This window comes from Tamandua tetradactyla, chromosome 16 (genome assembly GCF_023851605.1).
Source record: "Tamandua tetradactyla isolate mTamTet1 chromosome 16, mTamTet1.pri, whole genome shotgun sequence".
NCBI lineage: Eukaryota > Metazoa > Chordata > Mammalia > Pilosa > Myrmecophagidae > Tamandua > Tamandua tetradactyla.
Genome location: NC_135342.1, coordinates 10,522,379 through 10,541,932, shown reverse-complemented (window position 1 = coordinate 10,541,932; position 19,554 = coordinate 10,522,379). Strand labels below are relative to the sequence as shown.

Here is a 19,554-nt window from a genome sequence, read left to right as displayed (position 1 = left end):
GCTGCCAGAAGCAGCATCCTGCAGTGTATTGGCTTCAACACGGGAAATTTATCAGATCACGGTTTGGAGGTTAGGAAAAGTCCAAGTGGAGGTGTCGGCAAGGGTGCTGCCTCTGCGTGGCAGGCTTTTCTCCCAGATATCCACCCTGCACAACCTCACCCCTCCTTTCTTGTGCACCAACTCTGTGTCCCTACTCCAACCATCTTATTTAAAATAGAACCAGCCCACCGGCCCACCTCGACACTGCCATCCCTCTGGCTTCCTGGATTATTATGTCTACGGTTTATCGTCTGTTCCCCATTAGAAAATATCTCTGCTTTGTTCATTCGTGCTATCCCAAGTACCCTAGCCAGCACCTGGCACATAATACGGCTTCTGTGCATGTTTGTTGATTGAATAATTGTTGAATCCATTTGACGGTATATTTTGACAAGTCGCACGAAGGTAAATTCAAATGTAAGAAACTCAAATTCACTACTGATTTGTGAATGCCAGTTGAAGTAATAATAAAACAGTACTTTCCATGTATCTGACTGTCAAAACTTTATAAAGAGGAATACCAGCTACTGTGGTGTATAGGTAAGAAACTGAAGCCACTCTAGGTATTCCAAGCACAGAGGGATTAAATGCAGAGAAACAGTCGCCGAGGTGTTGGAAGGGCAGGACTAGTAAAAAGAGGAAGGAGATGTATCCAGAGAACTGGGAGCCACTTTTGGGCCAGCGCCGCCACCCCCATTCTTTGCTGATGTTCCTGGAGCTACAGCAGCTTTCTCTGAGCGGGGTCATCAGTGCTGCTTCTGCTGGTAGGAAAAAAAAAATGGCATCTGCTTCCCTCTCTCACCCTTTGTAATGGTTTGGAGCTGTCTATACTCTGCAAAGTCTTGTTTTTCATTCAATCCATTCCTATGTGTGTGAATCCATTGCTCACCTTTTGGTGAGGGTACTTCAATCAAGGTGGGTTCCCCTCCACCAGGACGGGTCTTAGTCCTTTACAAGCGAATGAATTTCAGGCAGAGAGACAGAGAGCCTCCTGGGCAGCCAGAGGGTGGAAGTCACTGGAATCCGGAGGAGAAGGGACAGGTCCAGGGTCGCTGGCAGCCAGTCCTGGAAGGCGAGTCTCGGGGGGAGAAAGCGTCACCTCAACGATGCCTCGATTTGGACTTCTCCTAGCCTCAAAGACCTGATAGATCCCCATCATTTGGGCCAACCCATCACATGGTGTTCGTTTTAGCAGCCAGGAATGAAAACACCTCCTCGTCTCATACTCAAGCCTTCTAGCGTAAGAACGGCATTGGAACCCTGCTGGCAGGAGACTCTTAGATTCATGGCGTCTGTGTTTCCTGGGGGCTGCCGTAGCAAAGTGTCACAAACTGGGCGGCTTAAAACAACAAAGGTGCATTGGCTCACGGGTTCCCGAGGCTGGAAGTCGGGAGTCAAGGCAGGACGGGCGCCCCCTCCAAAACCTGTAGGGAGACCTTTCCCCGCCCTTCCCAGCCTCTGGCGTTCCCTGAGGGTCCTTGGCGAGCCTTGGTGTGTGCAGGCAGCTCTCCAGTCTCTGCCTCCGTCTCCACGTGTCCTTTTCCCCCGGGGCTCCTCCTCTTTTAAAGTCCCCAGTCTTAAGGGACGGTGTCCCTCCCCCCTTCTCCGCTAAGGCCTCATCTCAACTAAAGATGCCTGCAATGTTCTCTTTCCAAAGAAGATCACGTCGTGGGGTACTGGGGCTTTGGATGCCAGCGTATCTTTTGGGGAACACAGCTCAACCCATAACGTGTAGTTTTCAGGCTTCTAGCCCCAGATATAAAGGAAGCAAGTATACGGAAGGTCTCTAGCATATACGGGACCAGCTATTGCTGGAGAGGATGTGAGATAAAGGCTGCTCATCCATTGCTGGTGGAAATGTGAATATTCTACCCTTCTTGGAAAGCAATCTGGCAATGGTAATTATAAATACACATTCTGAGCCTGTAATACTAATCTGAGAGTCTCTCCCATAGAATTAAAAGCACCAGTGTATAAGAACATATTGTGTGAGGGTTTTTCCCAGAGTTATTTGTAGGGGGAAGCCAAAACCCAAACAAACTAATAACAACAAAAATAGCCCTAGAAATCAATGCCTGTGAAAGGAGTAACGACTGAGGAAATAATTCCAATGCATCGGCAACTTGGAATATTACGCAGTCATTGAAAACAATGGATTAAAACGATGGCAGTTGAGCTGGAGGAATTCCCATGTGGTACTGCTGAGGGCGAAAAGCAAGAAAATTACATATCATGACATCCCATTTTGGTTAAAAAAATGACAAAAAAAAAATAATTCCTATCTGAGAATGTAGACATGTATATGTATATGTGCATACATGCTCTGTTTTTATATATGTTGGCAAATGATTATAGGAACATGGGCAAAATTACACATGCCTACAAATGAGGCTCCTGACACGGGCTTCCAGGAGGGAAATGAGCAGATGGAGAAGAAGGGGAGTTGTGGACTAATTGGGAATGTTTGGTTGCAGATTACAAGCCCACACCCCAGAGAGTGGACTAACAAGTGAAAGGTTATACGGCGCATGTAATAAGAAATTCTGGGACTGGTCACCCCAGCCTGGTAAACAAGCAGCCCAACAGTATTTTGGGAGTGTTTGCTGGTTTCCTAACCAATATTTATTCTTCCTTTCTCCTTTCCCAGTAGTATTCGAATTTTATTCCAGGAGCAATGCTCCCGGTTTCCAAAACTTACCTCCCAGACTCCCCTGCAGCTAGTGCAGCCATGTGGCCCAGTTCTAGCCACGTGAGATTGAAGTGGAAATGTAGTGGGTAAACAGAGTCAGTCAGGATGTGCCTTATGCTCCTCGTTGTTGATGCTTATTACTATTATTAATGGCCTGGAACACAAGTGCAACGTCTGGAGGTTGTGCAGCCATCTTACCACCATGAGGAAGAAGGGTTAATGAGGAAAGATGTTAAGGTAACTTGCGCCATTGGCGACTTCCCAGGTATCTGCCCTCACCCTGGACTTTTTCATATTGACTCATTGAACTTGATTCATTGTTGCCATGAGAACTTGATTCATTGTTGACACGAGAAAAATAACAATCCACGTGGGTTGTGTGGTTGGGTTTCTGTGTGTAGCCATCCTAACAGATAGAGATGGCACCAAGAACTCAGGGTCATTCCTTCTTTCTGCTGCATCATGTGAGCCAATGGATTTTCATTCCTTATGGCCTCATGCTCCCAAGATGGCTGCTGCACCCACAAATCTCTTGACTATTTTCCAAGCAGAGAAAAAAGGGGGAGGGGTAAGAAGGAGGAAAATATGGTGCCTGTATTAGGAAAACAAGTGTTTCCCAGAAACTCTCAGCTTGCATCTGGTTGTCTGGCCCAGCATCAGATGGCCACTGCTGGCTACAAGCAAATTTGGGAAAACAGATATTTCTACATAGATATATTTCAGCTCAGAACAAAACTGGAGTTTTGGTCTTATGATCAAATGGGCTATGGGATAGTAGGAAGCAGTGTCTGCCATAAGAGATGAAGTGAATAAAAAGAAGATGGATAAATGGCTATATCCACTTAGTAAAAAACTCATGACATAGTTCTCATTTACTCTAGGGTTGGGGAAAACTTCACCTTTAATCTAAGAAACAGTCATTTGCTTATTTAGTTATCTGACAGACCCTTACAAAACACTGATTCTGTGTGAGCCATGATTCAAGTACTATATATGTATCAACTCATTCTATCCGTACAAGATCCCATAGGTAGGTCCGAGATTCCACGGTCAAAACTGCTCCCCTAATCTGAACATTTACATAAATAAGTCCATGTTTTGAACTGATCATCACTAATGCTCATCAACCCAAACACAATAAGACAAGAGCAATAATTATCTCCATTTTACAGATACAGAAACTGAGGCCCAGAGAGGTTAGGTAACTTGTCCAAGGTCACACAGCTCAAACGAGGTGGAGGCGGGGTTTGAACTCAGGCCAGTAGAAGGTGCTTAAGGGAGCTCAGTCCCTTCCTGAGCAGGAGCAGGGAGCTGGGACACAAGAAAGATGGATGAGGAGAATTGGAATGAGGCAGCTAAAGTATCTACCTGGAATCTCTCTCCTCTTTAGACCCCCCAGCTCCCCGCCCCCAGTGCCTATCGGGACCCACATCTGGTGATGCTTCACTGCCCTGATATCCATCTCTGGGGCCACCTCAACTCTTGCTCAAGACCCTTTCTCGGACCCTTATCAGCTCCCAAGCTCACTGGCCAGCTTCCTGCCCTGCCCGCCCGACCCTGAACTGGGCTCTAGGCAGGCAGCTGCCTGAGACGGACACAGAGACAGACAACCCTCCCTTGGCCTGACCCTTGCCTTTGGACACAAGACACGGTGACACGAGGCTGGGATTGGCTGGGAGGGGCTCAGGGAATTTGTGGGGGATGCTTGGGAAGGAGGAGAGTTGAAGAGAGGCTAGGGCTTGCAAAAAGAAGGTGGCAACAGAGGCTTTAAGTTCTGGGACTCCTTCTCTTGCAATGAACTTTCTCACGCCCCTGGGACATCAGTTCTACCCTGGGGAGTGATTTTATTTTAACTATTTTCATTACTTTTATATCCCCAGTTCCAAGGGGAGTGTCTGGCAAACGGGAGGGGTTTCAATGAATATTTTGAGACTAAATGAATGAATTTGTCTTTTGCGTGACAAGGGAGCGATTGCCCTACTCGGTCAGTTCTCCTTGTAATTCATCAATTACTCAGAGTCAGGCTCCAGGCTTCCCTTTTTAGAGCTCGGTGCTAGCAAGGAGGCGAATGCAAATCAAATACTCCAACAAACGTGAGCAAAATGGCTGGCTGTGAAAATCCCTTGGTGCAAAGGAAGTTTCTATAGGGACGGTTGAGGGGTCTGCTTTAGTCAGGGTGGGCAGAGAAGGCTTTCTTGAAGGCAGTGAAACCTGAACTGAGATCTCAAGGATGAGCTTTTAAAAAAATGGTTGAAAAATTGTGGACGTGCATTGGGGGCCAAGGGAGCAGCATGTGCAAAGACCCTGTGGTGGGAGGACACTGTGAATCTCAGTGACAGAGACAAGGGCAGAAAGTTAGGGATGCAGCGAGCGAGGGGGAGGGGGAGTGGGGTGCAAGAGGAGCCTGGAAAAGCGGGCAGGCAATGCAAGCCTTGCAGGCGGGGGTGGGGGTGGGGGACTTGCATTTATCCCCAGAGGACGAAAAGGTGGCTTTTGGAAGACGATTCTGGCTGCCGGGTGGTGAATGGCTTGTTAGGGCATGAGCATTGAAGCAAAGGGGCCGGGAGGCAGGGAGAAGTGGGCAGATGCAAGAGACGTTTTGGAGGCAAAACTGATGAATTGGAGTCAGGGGGTAGAAGGAGAGAGAAGGGTTCAAGGGTGCTATTGCCCCACTCTCAAATTGGCAATCCCAACTCAGAGAGGGAATGCCTCTTGACTAAGATCACGCAGCTGGCCAGTGAGTGTCAACGAGGTCTGCCTGATGCCTAAGTCATGCTCTTTCTCCAACACCAGAAGGCTGGTGACCACAGCCTTAGACGGCTGCACTCAGCATCTAACTTCTAACGGCCCCCACATGTCCATCGCCAGCTGGGAATTGTCCCCTGTAATCTTTCACATCCAACTGCCCACCCAGCATTTCCCCATGGAGGGGTCCAACTCTGAGCTCCCGATTCTTCCCTAAACCTGCTCCCCCAGCTGTCTTCCCCATCGCAGCTGATGGCACTCCCAACTTCCAGTGCTCAGCAGTCTGGGAGTCACCCCCAACTCTACTGTCTCACATTCAGCACATCCAGCCCATCGGCAAAATCGGTCAGCTTCACCTTCAAGACGTTCCCCAGAATCTGCTTCCCTCACTTCTTCTGCTGGGCTGAGCCACCATAATGGCTAACTTGGATTATTGCAGCAGAGCCTTCACTTGCCTTGTTCCCACCCCAGTCCCCCTCAGTCTAGTTTCAGTCCAGGAGCAGCCACAGAGATTGGTAAAACTTAAATTGGATCCTGTCTCTCCTCTGCTCAAAACTCTTCTGTGCTCCCACTTTATCCGGAGGAGAAACTGTGGGGGTCCTTGAGGCTCTGTATGAGCAGCCCCGTCCCCTCCCTGACCATTCTTCCCATCCCACTCCCCCATCACTTGCTCTTCTCCAGCCACACTGCCCTTCTTTTGCTCTTCCTTGCACATACTAAGCACGTTGCTACCTCAGGACCTTTGCACGAGCTGTTCCTGCTGCCTGCGCGGCTTCTTCCTCTAGATGGCCATAGGTCTCACTTTCTTGCCTCCTTCAAGACTTTACTCAGTTGTCACATTCTTAATGAGGACCCCCCACCCCACATTCCTACTTCCCCTTATCTTGATTTTTTAAAAAAATTATATTTCTGATGACCTTTATTTCTTCCTGTACATTTGAGCTGCCACCTGCGGTTATCTCCTTTCAGCCTAAAGAACTTCCTTTAGCATTTCTGGTGCTGCAGGCAGCAAATCTTCACAGTTGCCTTATCCGAAAATGTCCTTATTTTATCATCATTTCTGCAAATTCTTTTCTGCCCCATTCTCTTTTCCTCTCCTTCTAAAACCTCGATGTCTGGTAGAGTAGACTGATTGATATTGTTCCACAGTCATCTGAACATCTGTTCATTTTCTTTAATATTTTTTGCTCTGTTCTTCCTGAGATAATTTAATTAATTCTATTGATCTATCTTCAATTTCAGTGATTTCATTTCCAGTCTTCTGTGAAGTCCATCCAGTTACATTTTTACATAAATTCTATTTTTCAGTTCTAGAATTTCCATTTGATAGTTTCTCTTTGCTACTAGGATTCCTCATCTGTGCATTAATTAGGCATACCTTTTCCTTTAATCCTTGAACATATTCATATTAGGTACTTTAAAGTCTACATGTTGCCATATCCGTGTTATCTCAGAGTTGGTTTGCGTTTGACTATTTTTTCCTTGAGTATAGTTAACATTTTCCTGTTACATCACCTGTCTAGTGGTTTTTACGTGGATACTGGATAGCATGAATGATATACTGTAGAAACGCTGCATTGTGCAATATTCCTCTGAAGAGTGATTTTTGTTCTAACAGGCTGTTAAGTTGGCTGGACTCCAAACCCAAACTCTATCTTCCCTATGCTGGCAGCAGCTGAAAGCTCTGTTCGGTTCTTTCAAGTTCCAGGTGTTGCTTTTCCCCAGGCCTCCTGGGGTCTCCTTCGAACATGCATGAGTTAGTCAGCCAAGGATTTAAGTGGATGTGTTTTATGTAGAGATTTTTCGCGTGTTACTTTCTCTGTGGCTCTTTCCTTCCCAAGACTCGCCACCCCCACAATCTTTCTGGCTGATCTTCTAGCTCTTAACTCTGTCTTCCTCTCACACCCCAAGCGAATGCACCCACAGTTTTCGGCTGCTGGCGCCGAAGAAATTGCATTGTACCCTAATGCAAAACCAAACACACATCTGATCTTTTGCAATTCCTCTTTCACGGGCAGAGTCCCCTAAAGTTCCTGCCTGATTGCGATCACTCTCTAGTGTCCTCAGACAAAAAGGTTTTCTTTTAAATATTTTGTCCATATTTTATAATTATTATATGCGGGACGATTGGCTTGACCAAGCTACTTTGATATTGCCAAAAGTCAGGAGCCTCTACTTTACCTTTTATTTTTTGTTTCCCATACTTGAAATCTTTGTAATGTGTCTATTATATTGGTTATATGTCCTTTCTGACTCCAGCCACTAGGAGGTAAGTTCCAAGAGGGACTGTTTGTTACACGGCTTATTTCCAGCTGCACATAGCTGTTCTAGGAGAACAGTGTCATAAAAAGTCTATTGAATGGGGGAAGGAATGAATGAATGTGGTCTCAGAGGGGCCCTCAAAAGACCTCCTGTGGCACTGACATGTGGCATTCCCCTTCTAGAAGGATGAGCGTGGCCCCAGCTTCCGTGTGCCAGCCCGTGGAGACGGGCTGCCTCCGCTGGCTGACCGTGGCCATCCTGTGTGTGTCATTCGTCGTGGGCGTCCTGGGCAACGGGCTGGTCCTCTGGATGACGAGCTGTCGCATGTCCCGCACGGTCACCACCCTCTGGTTCTTCAACCTGGCCCTGGCCGACTTCGCCGTCTCCCTGTTCCTGCCCATCTCCATTCACACCGTGGCCACCGGAGAGTGGAAGCTCCCGCAGTGGGCGTGCAAGCTCTACCAGACCTTCCAGGCTCTCATCTTCTTCACCAGCATCTACCTCCTGGTCCTCATCTCCGTGGACCGCTGTGTCTCTGTCCTCTGGCCCATCTGGGCCCGGAACCACCGCACCGTGCAGCGGGCGAGCGGCCTGGCCGTGGCTGTGTGGCTCGTGGCTGCCGCCGTCTGCTCTCCCTACCTGAAGCTCCGGGCCACCAAGAGGCTGGACGGGTGCGTCTACTGCTACCTCGACTTCGACGTGGAGAACGCGGGCCAGGGGGACACCCAGGGGTGGAGGCGACACCTGGCGCTGACGGTCACTCACTTCCTTCTGGGCTTCCTGGCGCCCCTGGTGGTCATCGGCATCAGCGCCCACCTCATCCGGACCAGGCTGCGGCGGGAGGGCCGGGTGCACGCCACCCGGCCAAAGCGGCTGCTGGTGCTGCTGGTGAATGCCTTCTTTGTCTGCTGGGTCCCCTTCCACGTGGGACTCTGGGTCCAGCTGGGGCGTTACAAGGTGAGAAAGGAAGCGCTGGACCCCAAGATGCTGGTCTTCCTCTGGGCCGCCTCCTCCCTGGGCTGCCTCAACAGCTGCCTCAACCCCTTCCTCTACGTGTTCATTGGCAGAAATTTCCAAGAAAAGTTCTTCCAGTCTCTGCCGTCCGTGCTGGCCAGGGCGTTTGGGGAAGAGGGCTTTCTCAGTCCGCCTGTGCCCAAGGTCAAGGCCCCGGAGAAGGAGGGGAACCTTCAGGCGGAGGCCAGAGGTGCCCCTGCCTAGTTAGCCGTCCTTTCACTTGAGCTGGCTTTCAGGGCCCTGCCAAAGTCCTGTCTCCTCTTTCAGAGGCATGAGCAATCTCTCATCGAAATCTCTAGTTATTCCTCTGGATCGTTCTCCCTCCCTTTACAGTAAGACTCTGATCTTTGAAAGCTAGAGACAGAAAAAAAAAAAAAAAAGACTACATTTCCAGTATCCTTTGCAACCAGGTGTGCTCAGGTAACCGTCCCATAGGATGAGGGTAGAAGTGATGGATGTAACTTCCTTGAACTTCCCTTTAAATGGAAGGAGTCTGCCCTCAACGCCTCTATTTCCCCCCTTTCTATTGTCTAGAATGCAGATGCCACAGCTAGCTGCTGCTGCCTAACAAGCATCCTAAAACTTAGTGGCTTAAATCGTGAGTTTTGCTTTTCTATGGGTCAATAATTTGGCCTGGGCTCAGCCAAGCAACTCGTCTGGCATTGGTTGAACTTCCTCATCCACCTGTGGTCAGCTGAGGGTCAGTTAAGTGACTCAGCTTCAGAAGAGGGTCTGGCTTGCAGAGGGGATGACAGGTGTGCCCAAGCCATGTAGATGTCATCCTCTCACAGGCTGGCCTGGGCTTGTTCATGTGCTGGCTGGGGAGGGTTTCCAGGAGTGAGAGGGGAAGCATGCAAAGCCCTCAAGGCTTCGACTCAGAATGTCGTACACGATGGCTACCACTACATTCCATCAGGCACGCCAAGCCATGGGGCCAGCCTAGATTCTGGGGACGGGGAAACAGACTATACTTCTTGATGCGAAACTCTGCAACGCTGCATCACAGAGGAGATGGGAAAAGGAAGGAGTGGAGAACGGGGACCACTTTTGCAAAACTTTTGCAATCTGTCTCAGTGGTCATGGTAGAGAAGCAGGTGGAAAGCAGCTCCACGCCAGCCCTGGGCGGCTTGTACCCATCCTGGAAGAGAGAGATTCCCATTTCTAGCTCCCCGAAGCCACTGTTCCTTCAGGTCTCTTTTCCAGCTGCTGAGTCAAGTGCATGTACTTGAACTATGATACTACCGACAACTGCAACTTGTGTGAAGTGAGATAATAAATTTCCTTATTGTTTAAGCTGGTTGGAACCAGGTTTCCTGTTACTTGAAACCTGAAGTAGCTTCACAGTTGCGGCCAAAAAATGCCCCTTTCCAGGGACAGAAATCCTAGCGATCTCTGTCACAGGGAACAGTTTTCCTCGGTTCTAGGTGGAAGTAAAACAAATTCATCCAGAACAGCAGCCATTCACGCTCCTTCCTCATATAGCCTTGGCAACTGCCCCTCTCTGAGCCTCAGTTTCCCTGTGCTGTAAAATGGGACTGAATAATCCATATGTCACAGATAAGCAGAGGATTAAAGGATGCAATGACTGAGGGTGAGAGAGGCTCTTTAGAAAAATACATTGTGTGTGCGTGTGAGTGAACGCGTTTTGCCAACAGCATGGCTTGGAGAGGGTTGCCTATAAATACGTTTGAGTTCTACCACGTGGTGACCAAGCATTCCTTCGCCTCGCACGGATGTACTGAGCCCAAATGCATTTCACCAATCCCCTGCCGATGGACATTTAGCTTTGCCGCGAATCTGTCGCCATGATACCTTTGCAACTTTAAAAATTGCTAAATGTAGCACACATTCCCAGCAATCAAAATCAGAAATGGGAGAGTCATTGATTTCTCTAAGAGCAAATCCTCAAGCAACTCACCAGGTCCCAGGCTGGAGCCAGTGACCGTCCCAGGACCCCCCACCCCGACCCCCAAATCCCAAGCATGCCTCCATATCCCTGGAAGAGAGCCCCTACCCTAAATCTCCTTGTAAGCTTTTTTTGTTCCCTATTTTTTGCCCCCAAATTTCAATGTGAAAAACTTCAAACATACCGTGACAAGAATAACACAATATACCTTTCAACTAAATTTAGCAGGTGCTATTCACCCCTGCAGGGGTTCGTGCGCTGTCTTTCTCTCGACACACAGCGTGGCTTAACCAGCATGTCCAACAAAACAGTGGTGAGGTGAAGCCTGGAGCCGTAGCCCCAGGCCCTGCTGCCTTCCCTAGCAAGGCCCTGGGGTCCCACGTACAGCTGGAAAATTTTGAACCATTTGAAGGCAGTTGCTGACATCACGATATTGCACGTGTAAATTCTCTAGCCTGGCTCTCCTGCACGCAGGCGTGTCCTCTTGTACAACCAGCATATCAATTTCATCTTCAAGCACTTTAGCATAATAAACAGTCCATATTCAAACTTCTTAATTGTCCCAATAATGAACTTTGTAGGTTTTTTTTAAAAAAAATCAGGAGCCTGCAGGATTTTTTTTTCTCCCCACAAAGTGATGGTGTGTTAAATGGTAAACAACATAGATTAATTCCCCAAGGCGGATCTAATAGATGCCACATTCTGTGATGACACTGAAATAAAGTTAGAAATTAGAAACACAAGATAATTTTTTTAAAAAGCACTCAGTGGCCTTGGACATTACAAAATACCTCTGAGAAAACTCCTGAGTTAAAAGGAAAATGAAACCATAAATCCCAATTTATTTGAAAAGGAGAGCATAGCTTCAAAACTTGGGATGTGGGGTCAAAGCTGTCCTGGAAAGAAAAAGCTATAGTTTTTAAACCTATAACTAGAAAAGAAAAAATTCTGAAAGTACATGGGCTGAACAAATAATTTGGGGAAGCTTGAAAAAGAACAATAAAATAAATAAATGCACGCAGGTTGAAAGAAAGCATTGATAGAGATTAATGAGGAAATTAATAAAAAAAATAGAGGACAATGATTAGAAGCTGTTTTTTTGGGGTAAAAAACCCCACATAGTAAAATAGAGTTACTCTTTTCCATGCATCTCCTCCAGTGCTCTCTCTCTCTTCACACACGTCTAATTAATCAGCAAATTATTAACAAAATAAATAATATAATTTAATTAATAATTATCAGGCTATCCTTTACATCCGTATGTTTGACCTTCTGTGCGTACCCCGAGAAGGCAGCACGGTGTGTGGGCGGGCACTTAACAGCTGGGTGACACTTCGAGTTGCTTCAAGTCTCCGTGCCTCAGTTTCCCCCCTAGTACGCAGCCACAGGCTGCCGACGGTCACGCAGCGGCCATGGGTAAGGCGCTCAGGCCCACCGAAGAAGCGCTGTGCGTCTGCCACTATCCATCCTGTCATCTGTCAGAATAAATTCCTCCCACGGGCCCCGCGGTTAGGAGCCGGGGCCGCCGGGATCCCCTTCGCTTCCCCAACCCCGACCGCAGCCGCCCGCCCGGCTTCACCCACGCGACCGCAGTGTCAGGTTCTGTGATCTTTGCCTTCTCAGAGGGGAAAAGCGGGGTCGCGGCGAGGCCTTTAATTTGCATTGATTTTGTAATGAATGAGGTTAAGCATCCTCGCAGGGAGACTCTGTGGTTTTTGGAGCCGGCTGCACCTTCCCCTCCGGCTCGGGGCGAAGCCGGGCATGGGCAGGGGTGGGGGTGGGGGTGGGGGGGCTCAGCCAAGGCCCGGCCACGGGATTCGGCGCTTCCTCGGGCAGTTTCTGGGAGAGCCGCCCAGGGAGGACGGTGCAAGGCCCGGATTTCTGTTTTGCAAAATAAAGATTAAAATTCCTGTAAGAAAATCGCTCTAATAGCCCAAGAAGGCCATTCACTCCGCGCATCAGCTCATGCCAGCCTCAGGCACCGGCCTGCACTAGGCCTTCTCCAGATCTCCTGACACTCGTGAATGCGCGGCCTCCGGGGCTCGGCCTCCGGGTGGGGGGCGCGGGCGGCGGGACCGGAATGGCGCCCCTCGCGCAAAAGAGGCCATTGGGGGTCCAAGCAGGAGAAGGCGCTGACTCCAGTTCCATGCGAGGATCTGAGGAGCCAGGTCATGGTACCACCGAGCAATCAGACTGCATTTACCCAGGACCTTCCAGGGGGCAGGAGGTACCTTTCTAGGCCCTAGAGACAGAAAGGACAACAGAACAAAGATACACACATTCGAGAGGTTGACAATACAGTGGGGAGGGGCCAGCATCATGGGGGAGCAGCTGGCATCCCAGGGGAACAGCTGGCATCCCAGAGGAGCAGCTGGCATCCTAGGAGAGCGGCTAGCATCCCGGGGGAGCAGCTGACACCCAGGGGAGCAGCTGGCATCCCTGGGGAGCAGCTACATCCCGGAAGATATTTATTAGGCAGGAGGGGAGACAGTTAGCTCTCTTAACCGCTACCTCTGTTTCTCTCCGGCGAAGGCGACGAGCGAGGGAGGGGAAGCGGCGCCCCCAATCTGGCCCAGTTTGAGTTGCTCCCGGCCGTGGGAGACGGATTGTCATCAAATGTTGGAAAACAGCTGTCACGAGACACGTCACCCCCTGACACCTCCCAGCCCGCCGCTTCCCCGCCGTACAATCCTGCAGGCGCTTTTTCCCGAGCGAGCTCCACCCGGGCGCGGACGCTCCAGGCCGGAGACCGCAGCGCCAGGATTCGAACCCAGCAGCTGTCGGGTCCCGATCCGATTCTATGTGCCGTGGGTTTCCTTGTCCCCCTTCTCGTTCCCAAGGAATAAAATGCGAGGGGGGTGGGGTGGGAGAGCCTTACTCGCGAGTGACCTCCCCACCCGGGAGGGATGCCTCTCTGGTCTGGCGTGGGAGGGGTGCAGGATGTCAAGCTGATCTGCCCCTTGCCACGATCGCTTGCTGACCCTGGCAGGGTTACCGAGCCATGGTGGTCGCTCATTGGAAAGGAGGGGCTGCAGTGGGGGGGCCCTGAGCTTGGAGAGAGTGCAAGGCAAGTGGTACCATGGTGAGGGGCTGGGTCGGGGAGGGCCAGGGAGGAGAGGCCCAGAGTCCCCGCCCAAGGTCAGCCCTGAACTTGACCTCTCGGGTCCAACGCCAGGTAGAGGGGCTGGGACTTTGTTGGAGGGTGCTGGAGCCCCTGAGGGTTGTGAGCAGCGGAGACGGGGGGCCAGCTGTGGGTGTAGAGAGACCACTCTGGGGCAGTAGGGGTGGGGTGGACAGAGGTCAGACGGCGGCCAGCGAGGGTCCAGGGTGAGAGGACAAGGCCAGAGCTGGGGCTGGGCGGTGGAGACAGAGTGGGGGAGGGACAGAAGGGGGTGATGGAGGGGTGGAGAGGGGGAAGGCTGGCAGTGGGCTCTGATCCGGGGCCCTCTCTCCTCCTCCCCACCCCCAGACTCGTTCCAGCCCTGGGCCGTCCCTTCAGGCCCCTCTTCTAGCTACCTTGGATCCCCAACTCCTGCCCCTTTGTCATCCCAGAGCAAATCCAGCAACAGAGGGACCGTGTGGCCCAGGCATGTTTGTTCCCTTTCAAAAGGTGGATGGCCTTCCTGTGGCTCGTGTAATGAATCACTACAGACTTTAGTGGTTTAAAACAACGCGGGTGCCTTATCCTCCAGCTCTACAGCTCAGAAGTCGGAAATCGTCTTCACTGGGCATAAATCCAGGTGCCGGAGGGACTGCGTGCTTTCTGGAAGCTCTGCGGGAAAACCTGTTTCTTCTGGAGCAGCCTGCACTCCCTGGCTTGCGGCCCCCTCTTCCATCCTCAAAGCCAGTGGTGCAGCCTCCCCACCTCCCTCTCCTGCCGCCCTCTTCCACTAAAGGACCCTTGGGATTACTGCATCCACCGGATAATCCATCTCCCTCTCCTAAAGTCTTTTGAGGAGCCACTTTCACTCTGCCTGCAGCCTGCCTTCCCCTTTGGTATGGGAGGGAATGGAGTCACAGGCTCCCAGGGGTCGTAAGGGCATCTTTGTGGGGTGGGATGGGCGTTATTCTGCCTATTATGTTGGATATGGGTGTCCCGACTCACACTCATTCATTCATTCACTCATTCATTCACTCATGTGCAGATATGTCCCGAGGCCTCATGTGGGTGGATTGTTCAAGGATCATTTGGTTTTCATTTACTCAGCTCATGCGCACTTGTCTGGGCAGGATAACGTACAGGTTATGATGGCTGTGCTGGGTTGATCAACCTGGGTTTCCTATTTAGTTGTGCCACTTACTGGATGACCCAGTTACCTAACCGTGCTCTGTGCCTCAGTTTCCCCTTGATTAAATGAAGACAGCAATAGTATCTTCCTCATAGGGTTCTCAGAAGAACAAACTAAAATGGTGTATGAAGGTCTTTGCACAACGCCCCATACCCAGCAGACACTTACTTCCTGCCCATGGGGGCTGGTTTGAAAGGATGTGTGTCCCCTAGAAAAGCCATGTTTTAACCAAAATCCCATTTCATAAAGGCAGAATAATTCCTATTCAATACTGTATGTTTGAAACTGTAATCAGATCATCTCCTTGGAGATGTGGTTTAATCAAGAGTGGCTGTTAAGCTGGATTAGCTGGAGGTGTGTCTCCACCTATTTGAGTGGGTCTTGATTAGTTTCTGAAGTCCTATAAAAGAGGAAACATTTTGGAGAATGAAGAGATTCTGAGAGAGCAGAACAATGCAGCCATGAGAAGCAGAGTCCACCAGCCAGAGACCTTTGGAGATGAAGAAGGAAAATGCCTCCCGGGGAGCTACATGAAACAGGAAGCCAGGAGAAGCTAGCAGATGATGCCGTATTCGCCATGTGCCCTTCCTGATGAGAGAGAAGCCCTGACTGTGTTCGCCATGTGCCTTCTCACTTGAGAGAGAAACCCTGAACTTCATCGGCCTTCTTGAACCAAGGTATCTCTCCCTGGATGCCTTAGATTGGACATTTCTATAGCCTTGCTTTAATTTGGGCATTTTTCACTGTCTTAGAACTGTAAACTTGCAACTTATTAAACTTCCCTTTTTAAAAGCCATTCCATTTCTGGTATTTTGCATTCTGGCAGCTAGCAAACTAGAACACCCTGGTTCCCAGCCTGAAGGGGAAGGAGGGCAGAGGTGGGCGCCCTGGTTGCAGTGCTGGGAGACATGAGGGGTGATGGAGGGTAGCACAAGAGCAAACCAAGCTACCCAGCAGTCTGACGCCCAGCCGTCTGGAACAGGGCTGGAAGAAATTCCCCCAAAAGATTTTAACCTGTTCTTCTTCACTGGGGAGGGACAGGGATGAGCCCACAAAAAAATTTTCCTTTACTGTTGAGTTTGAACCCCTTTCCTTGCATATAAGGAAGGTGACATTTCACTCAGCCTGGTAGGGTGAGGGGTGGTCAGATAAGAATTTCTGGGGAAGGCAGCATTCAACTGGGCTTTGAAGGATGAGTAGGAGTTTGCTGGCTGAAGCTATGGAGTGAAACAAGGTACTCCAGGATGAGAAAACAGCAAAGGCAAAGACTGGACTTGTGCATGTGCATGTGAAACCGTGAGGCTTGTTCTCAGAACTGCAGGGTGAGGGGAAGGGAAGTGGCCAGCTACGGGGCTGGTGAGATGAGCAGGGCCACAGTAGGCCCTGTCCTACGATGATGGGGAAACTGAGACCCATGCTCACACCCTGCCTGATGGCCTCTGATTTCCAGCCAGACCCCAGCTCCTGCTTCCTTTTTCGTTCACTCTTGAGATGCCCACACATCCCCACCTCGGTCCTCAAGCTAAGGCCAGGCCACCAACTCTCACTCAGGTGTCCTGGAGAACACCTGCCCCCCACCTGCTGGTGAGATCAGGACATGAGGAAACAGAAGGGGTAAACTGAGGCCCATGGACAGAGCAGGATCGGGGGATGGATCCCCTGAGTTAACATCCTGGACTTTGGGGTCAGAAAGATGCAAGTTCAAAACGAGACTCAATCTCTGCCTTGCTATGAGATTTTGAGCGGTGAATTCCTGTCCCTGAGCCTCGGTTTCCCCCACCTGTCAATAGCAACCATCTCATGGAGCATGACACTGCTGTGCCAGGTGACTGGAGGCTGGGAGGCTGGGAGGTTGGGGAGGAGGCTGGATGAGGAGGATGAGGGCTGGGCAGGGGCGGGGGCTGTGGGGACATGGGGTAGGGGTGCTGTGAGAGAGCTGAGCCTGAAGATTGACAGGACGCAGGCTGGTGGGGGGTGGAACCCTCCTGGAGAGGAACTGGGGAGGTTAGACATGGGCTACCATGGAGGCCTGTGGCGCCTGCCAGTCCCTGGACGGCCCTTTGCAACTCTACAGCCAGGCAGCCCCGTGCCCCCCGGCCCCCTTGCTGCGTATCTCTTAGATGAGTCGGGCTGCGGCCTGGCAATCGGGGAGGGGGGCCCCCGTCTGCTTCTCTCCCAGGTGTCTGCCTGGCCGAAGCCACCTTCGCCCTCCTCCTGTCACTGATCCTGTACTGGACCAGCTCCTGCTGGCCCCTGGGAGGCACCAGCTACCACCTGGACCCCTCACCTTTCACCTGCCAGGCTGGTGGCTGCTGGGGACAGACCCCGAGAGGCGGGTACAGAGACCCAGAGAGAGGGGACGGAGACCCAGGGAGAGGGGGACGCAGACCCAGAGAGAGGGACAGGGACCCAGGGGGTGGGATAGAGACCCAGGGAGAGAGGAAAGCTGGAAGAAGAGATGCACAGAGAGAAAAGCAGGCCCTGATGCAGCCCCAGTTGCAGGGAGGGCCCAAGTGGGAGACGAGACAGAAAAAGACCTGGAGACAAAACCCTGGTGAGAGACAGAAACGGAGGCTCCAGCAAGAGATGGAAATAGAACCACATCCTCTAAAGAGAGGCGTGGAGAGAGACAGGCAGACAGACAGACAGGGACACAGAGACATGGAGGCTGGGACTGTGTGTGTGTGTGTGGGGGGGATGGCAGGCCTGGGGTGCAGGTGGTCTCAGGGGTAAGGAAGGGCCACAGGTCCGGGTGTGCCAGGGACACAGCGAGGGGCGTCCCAGGTGGCCCCACGTGCAGCCGGGATTGGGTCAGGAGCCCCCAGTCCCGCGGGCGCAGGTTGTCAGGGTGGAGGGGCCTCCTCGCGCCCTCCAGCCCCTGCCCTGGGGAAACGGGTAGCTCTGCAGACATTCCCAGACGGAAGGCTGATTTCTGTTCCGAGTTCTGAGCCTTCTGCGCTCCTGACCTCAGCCTCGGAGAGGCTCCGGGGAGGAGGTGCTCTCTGTGGTCTTGGGAAAACGTTTTAGTGCGAAGCTTCTCAACCCGGGACGCACATTAGCATCTCCAAGGGGAGCTTTTAAAGGGAATCGAAGCCCCGCTCTGGCCTGGGCTGGGCGCCCCAGGGATTCCCTCCCCGCCTGGAGCCCGGCCAGCTCCGCGCGCCTGTGGTTGGGGAGGCGCAGCCTTGACAGCTCCCGGGGGTGGGGGTGGGGGTGGGGGACGGGCAGGCCCGGGGCTAAGCGGGCGGAAGTGTGTGTGTGTGTGTGTGTGTGTGTGTGTGTGAAATGCCGCAGCTCCTAATCGGTCAACGCTGACCCCCTTCCGCCGCCCGCTGGGGGTCCAGCAGGAGTCAGACCTTGGCTGTGCACGCGTCCGGCCCCGCCTCCCCCCGCCCCCCCCAACCCTCCCAAGCTCCCAGCCACAGCCACGGCGGGGGGGAGGGGAGGGAGGAGGGAGGGCTGCTGGAAGGGTGGGGGGGGCAGGCAGGAGAAACCCAGTTTGCTCTGGAGAGGGTACCAGGAAGGCTTTCTGGAGGAGGTGACACAAAGGAGAGGTGGAAAGGGCACGCCTGGGCAGGGGGTGCAGCCTGAGCAGAGGCACTTTGTGTGTGTGTGTGTGTGTGTGTGTGTGTGAGTGTGTGGCTTTTGGACGATCTCTGACTTACATGTGGCTAAGGATACAGCATGGAGGGAGCATGGAAGCTCATTGAGATTTAAAAAAAAATTTTTTAAAAAGGACTGAGGACTCGTGTCACACAGAGCCTCCAATACCCGGTGGATGATGGAGGACGCAGAGAACAGGAACCCTCAGGCCTGCTGGGGGGAAGGTCAAATGGTGCAGCCGCTGGGGAATGGGTTCAGCCGGTCCTCAAGACGTGAAACAGAATTACCACATGGCCCAACAATCCCACTCCCAGGTACGGACCCCAAAGCACGGAAGCAGAGACCCGACCAGATTCTGGTAGACCAAGGCTGGCAGCGGCGTTATCCACAACCGCCCCCCCCACCCCGTGCCCACCCACAGGTGAACCCGTCAACACGTGGACACACACTCCGCCGGGCAGCATTTGGCCAGAAAAAGGAATGAAACTCTGATACATGGTACCGAGCGGCTGCGCCTTGGACACATGACGCTGTGCCAAATAAGTCAGACACAAAAGGCCATTTATGTGTACGATTCCACACACCTGAAATGTCTAGAATAAGCAGATTCCTAGAGACAGAAAGGAGGTTAGGGGTTACCAGGGGCTGGAGGAGGAGCCTAGGGGCTAGACGCTTAGTGGGGGCAGAGTTCCTGTTTGGGGTGATGGAAAAGTTTGGTTAATAGAAGGTGGTGAAGATGACACAACATTGTAAACTCATTGATACCACTGAATTGTACACTTAAAATGGTTAAAATGGTACAAATTATTTTGTGTATATATGTGTGTGTTATACACACACACCTAATTATGGTCAAAATGCAACACAGCAAACAAAAATTCCACCAGGCGGGGGGTCCGGGCCTCTCCTCGAGGGCACTGGGGAGCCACCGGTGAACTGTGAGCAGGAGAGAAGCCAGCCGGGTAATTTGGTCAGAGAAAGCCGTTCTCCCCGCCCCCGACCCCCCA

The 19,554-nt window shown here is 51.6% G+C and overlaps 1 protein-coding gene across 1 annotated transcript; it reads left to right on the top strand.

Moving 5' to 3' along the window:
• Positions 1-7,921: 7,921 nt before the first annotated feature.
• On the top strand, positions 7,922-8,953 carry GPR32 (G protein-coupled receptor 32). Its single transcript, XM_077130451.1, has one exon. It carries the CDS (start codon positions 7,922-7,924, stop codon positions 8,951-8,953), a length of 1,032 nt encoding a protein of 343 aa, XP_076986566.1.
• Positions 8,954-19,554: the final 10,601 nt, after the last annotated feature.

Bases quoted from the DNA above. Each gene is read 5' to 3' on its own strand.
- GPR32 (XM_077130451.1), top strand. From the start codon at position 7,922: ATGAGCGTGGCCCCAGCTTCCGTGTGCCAGCCCGTGGAGACGGGCTGC.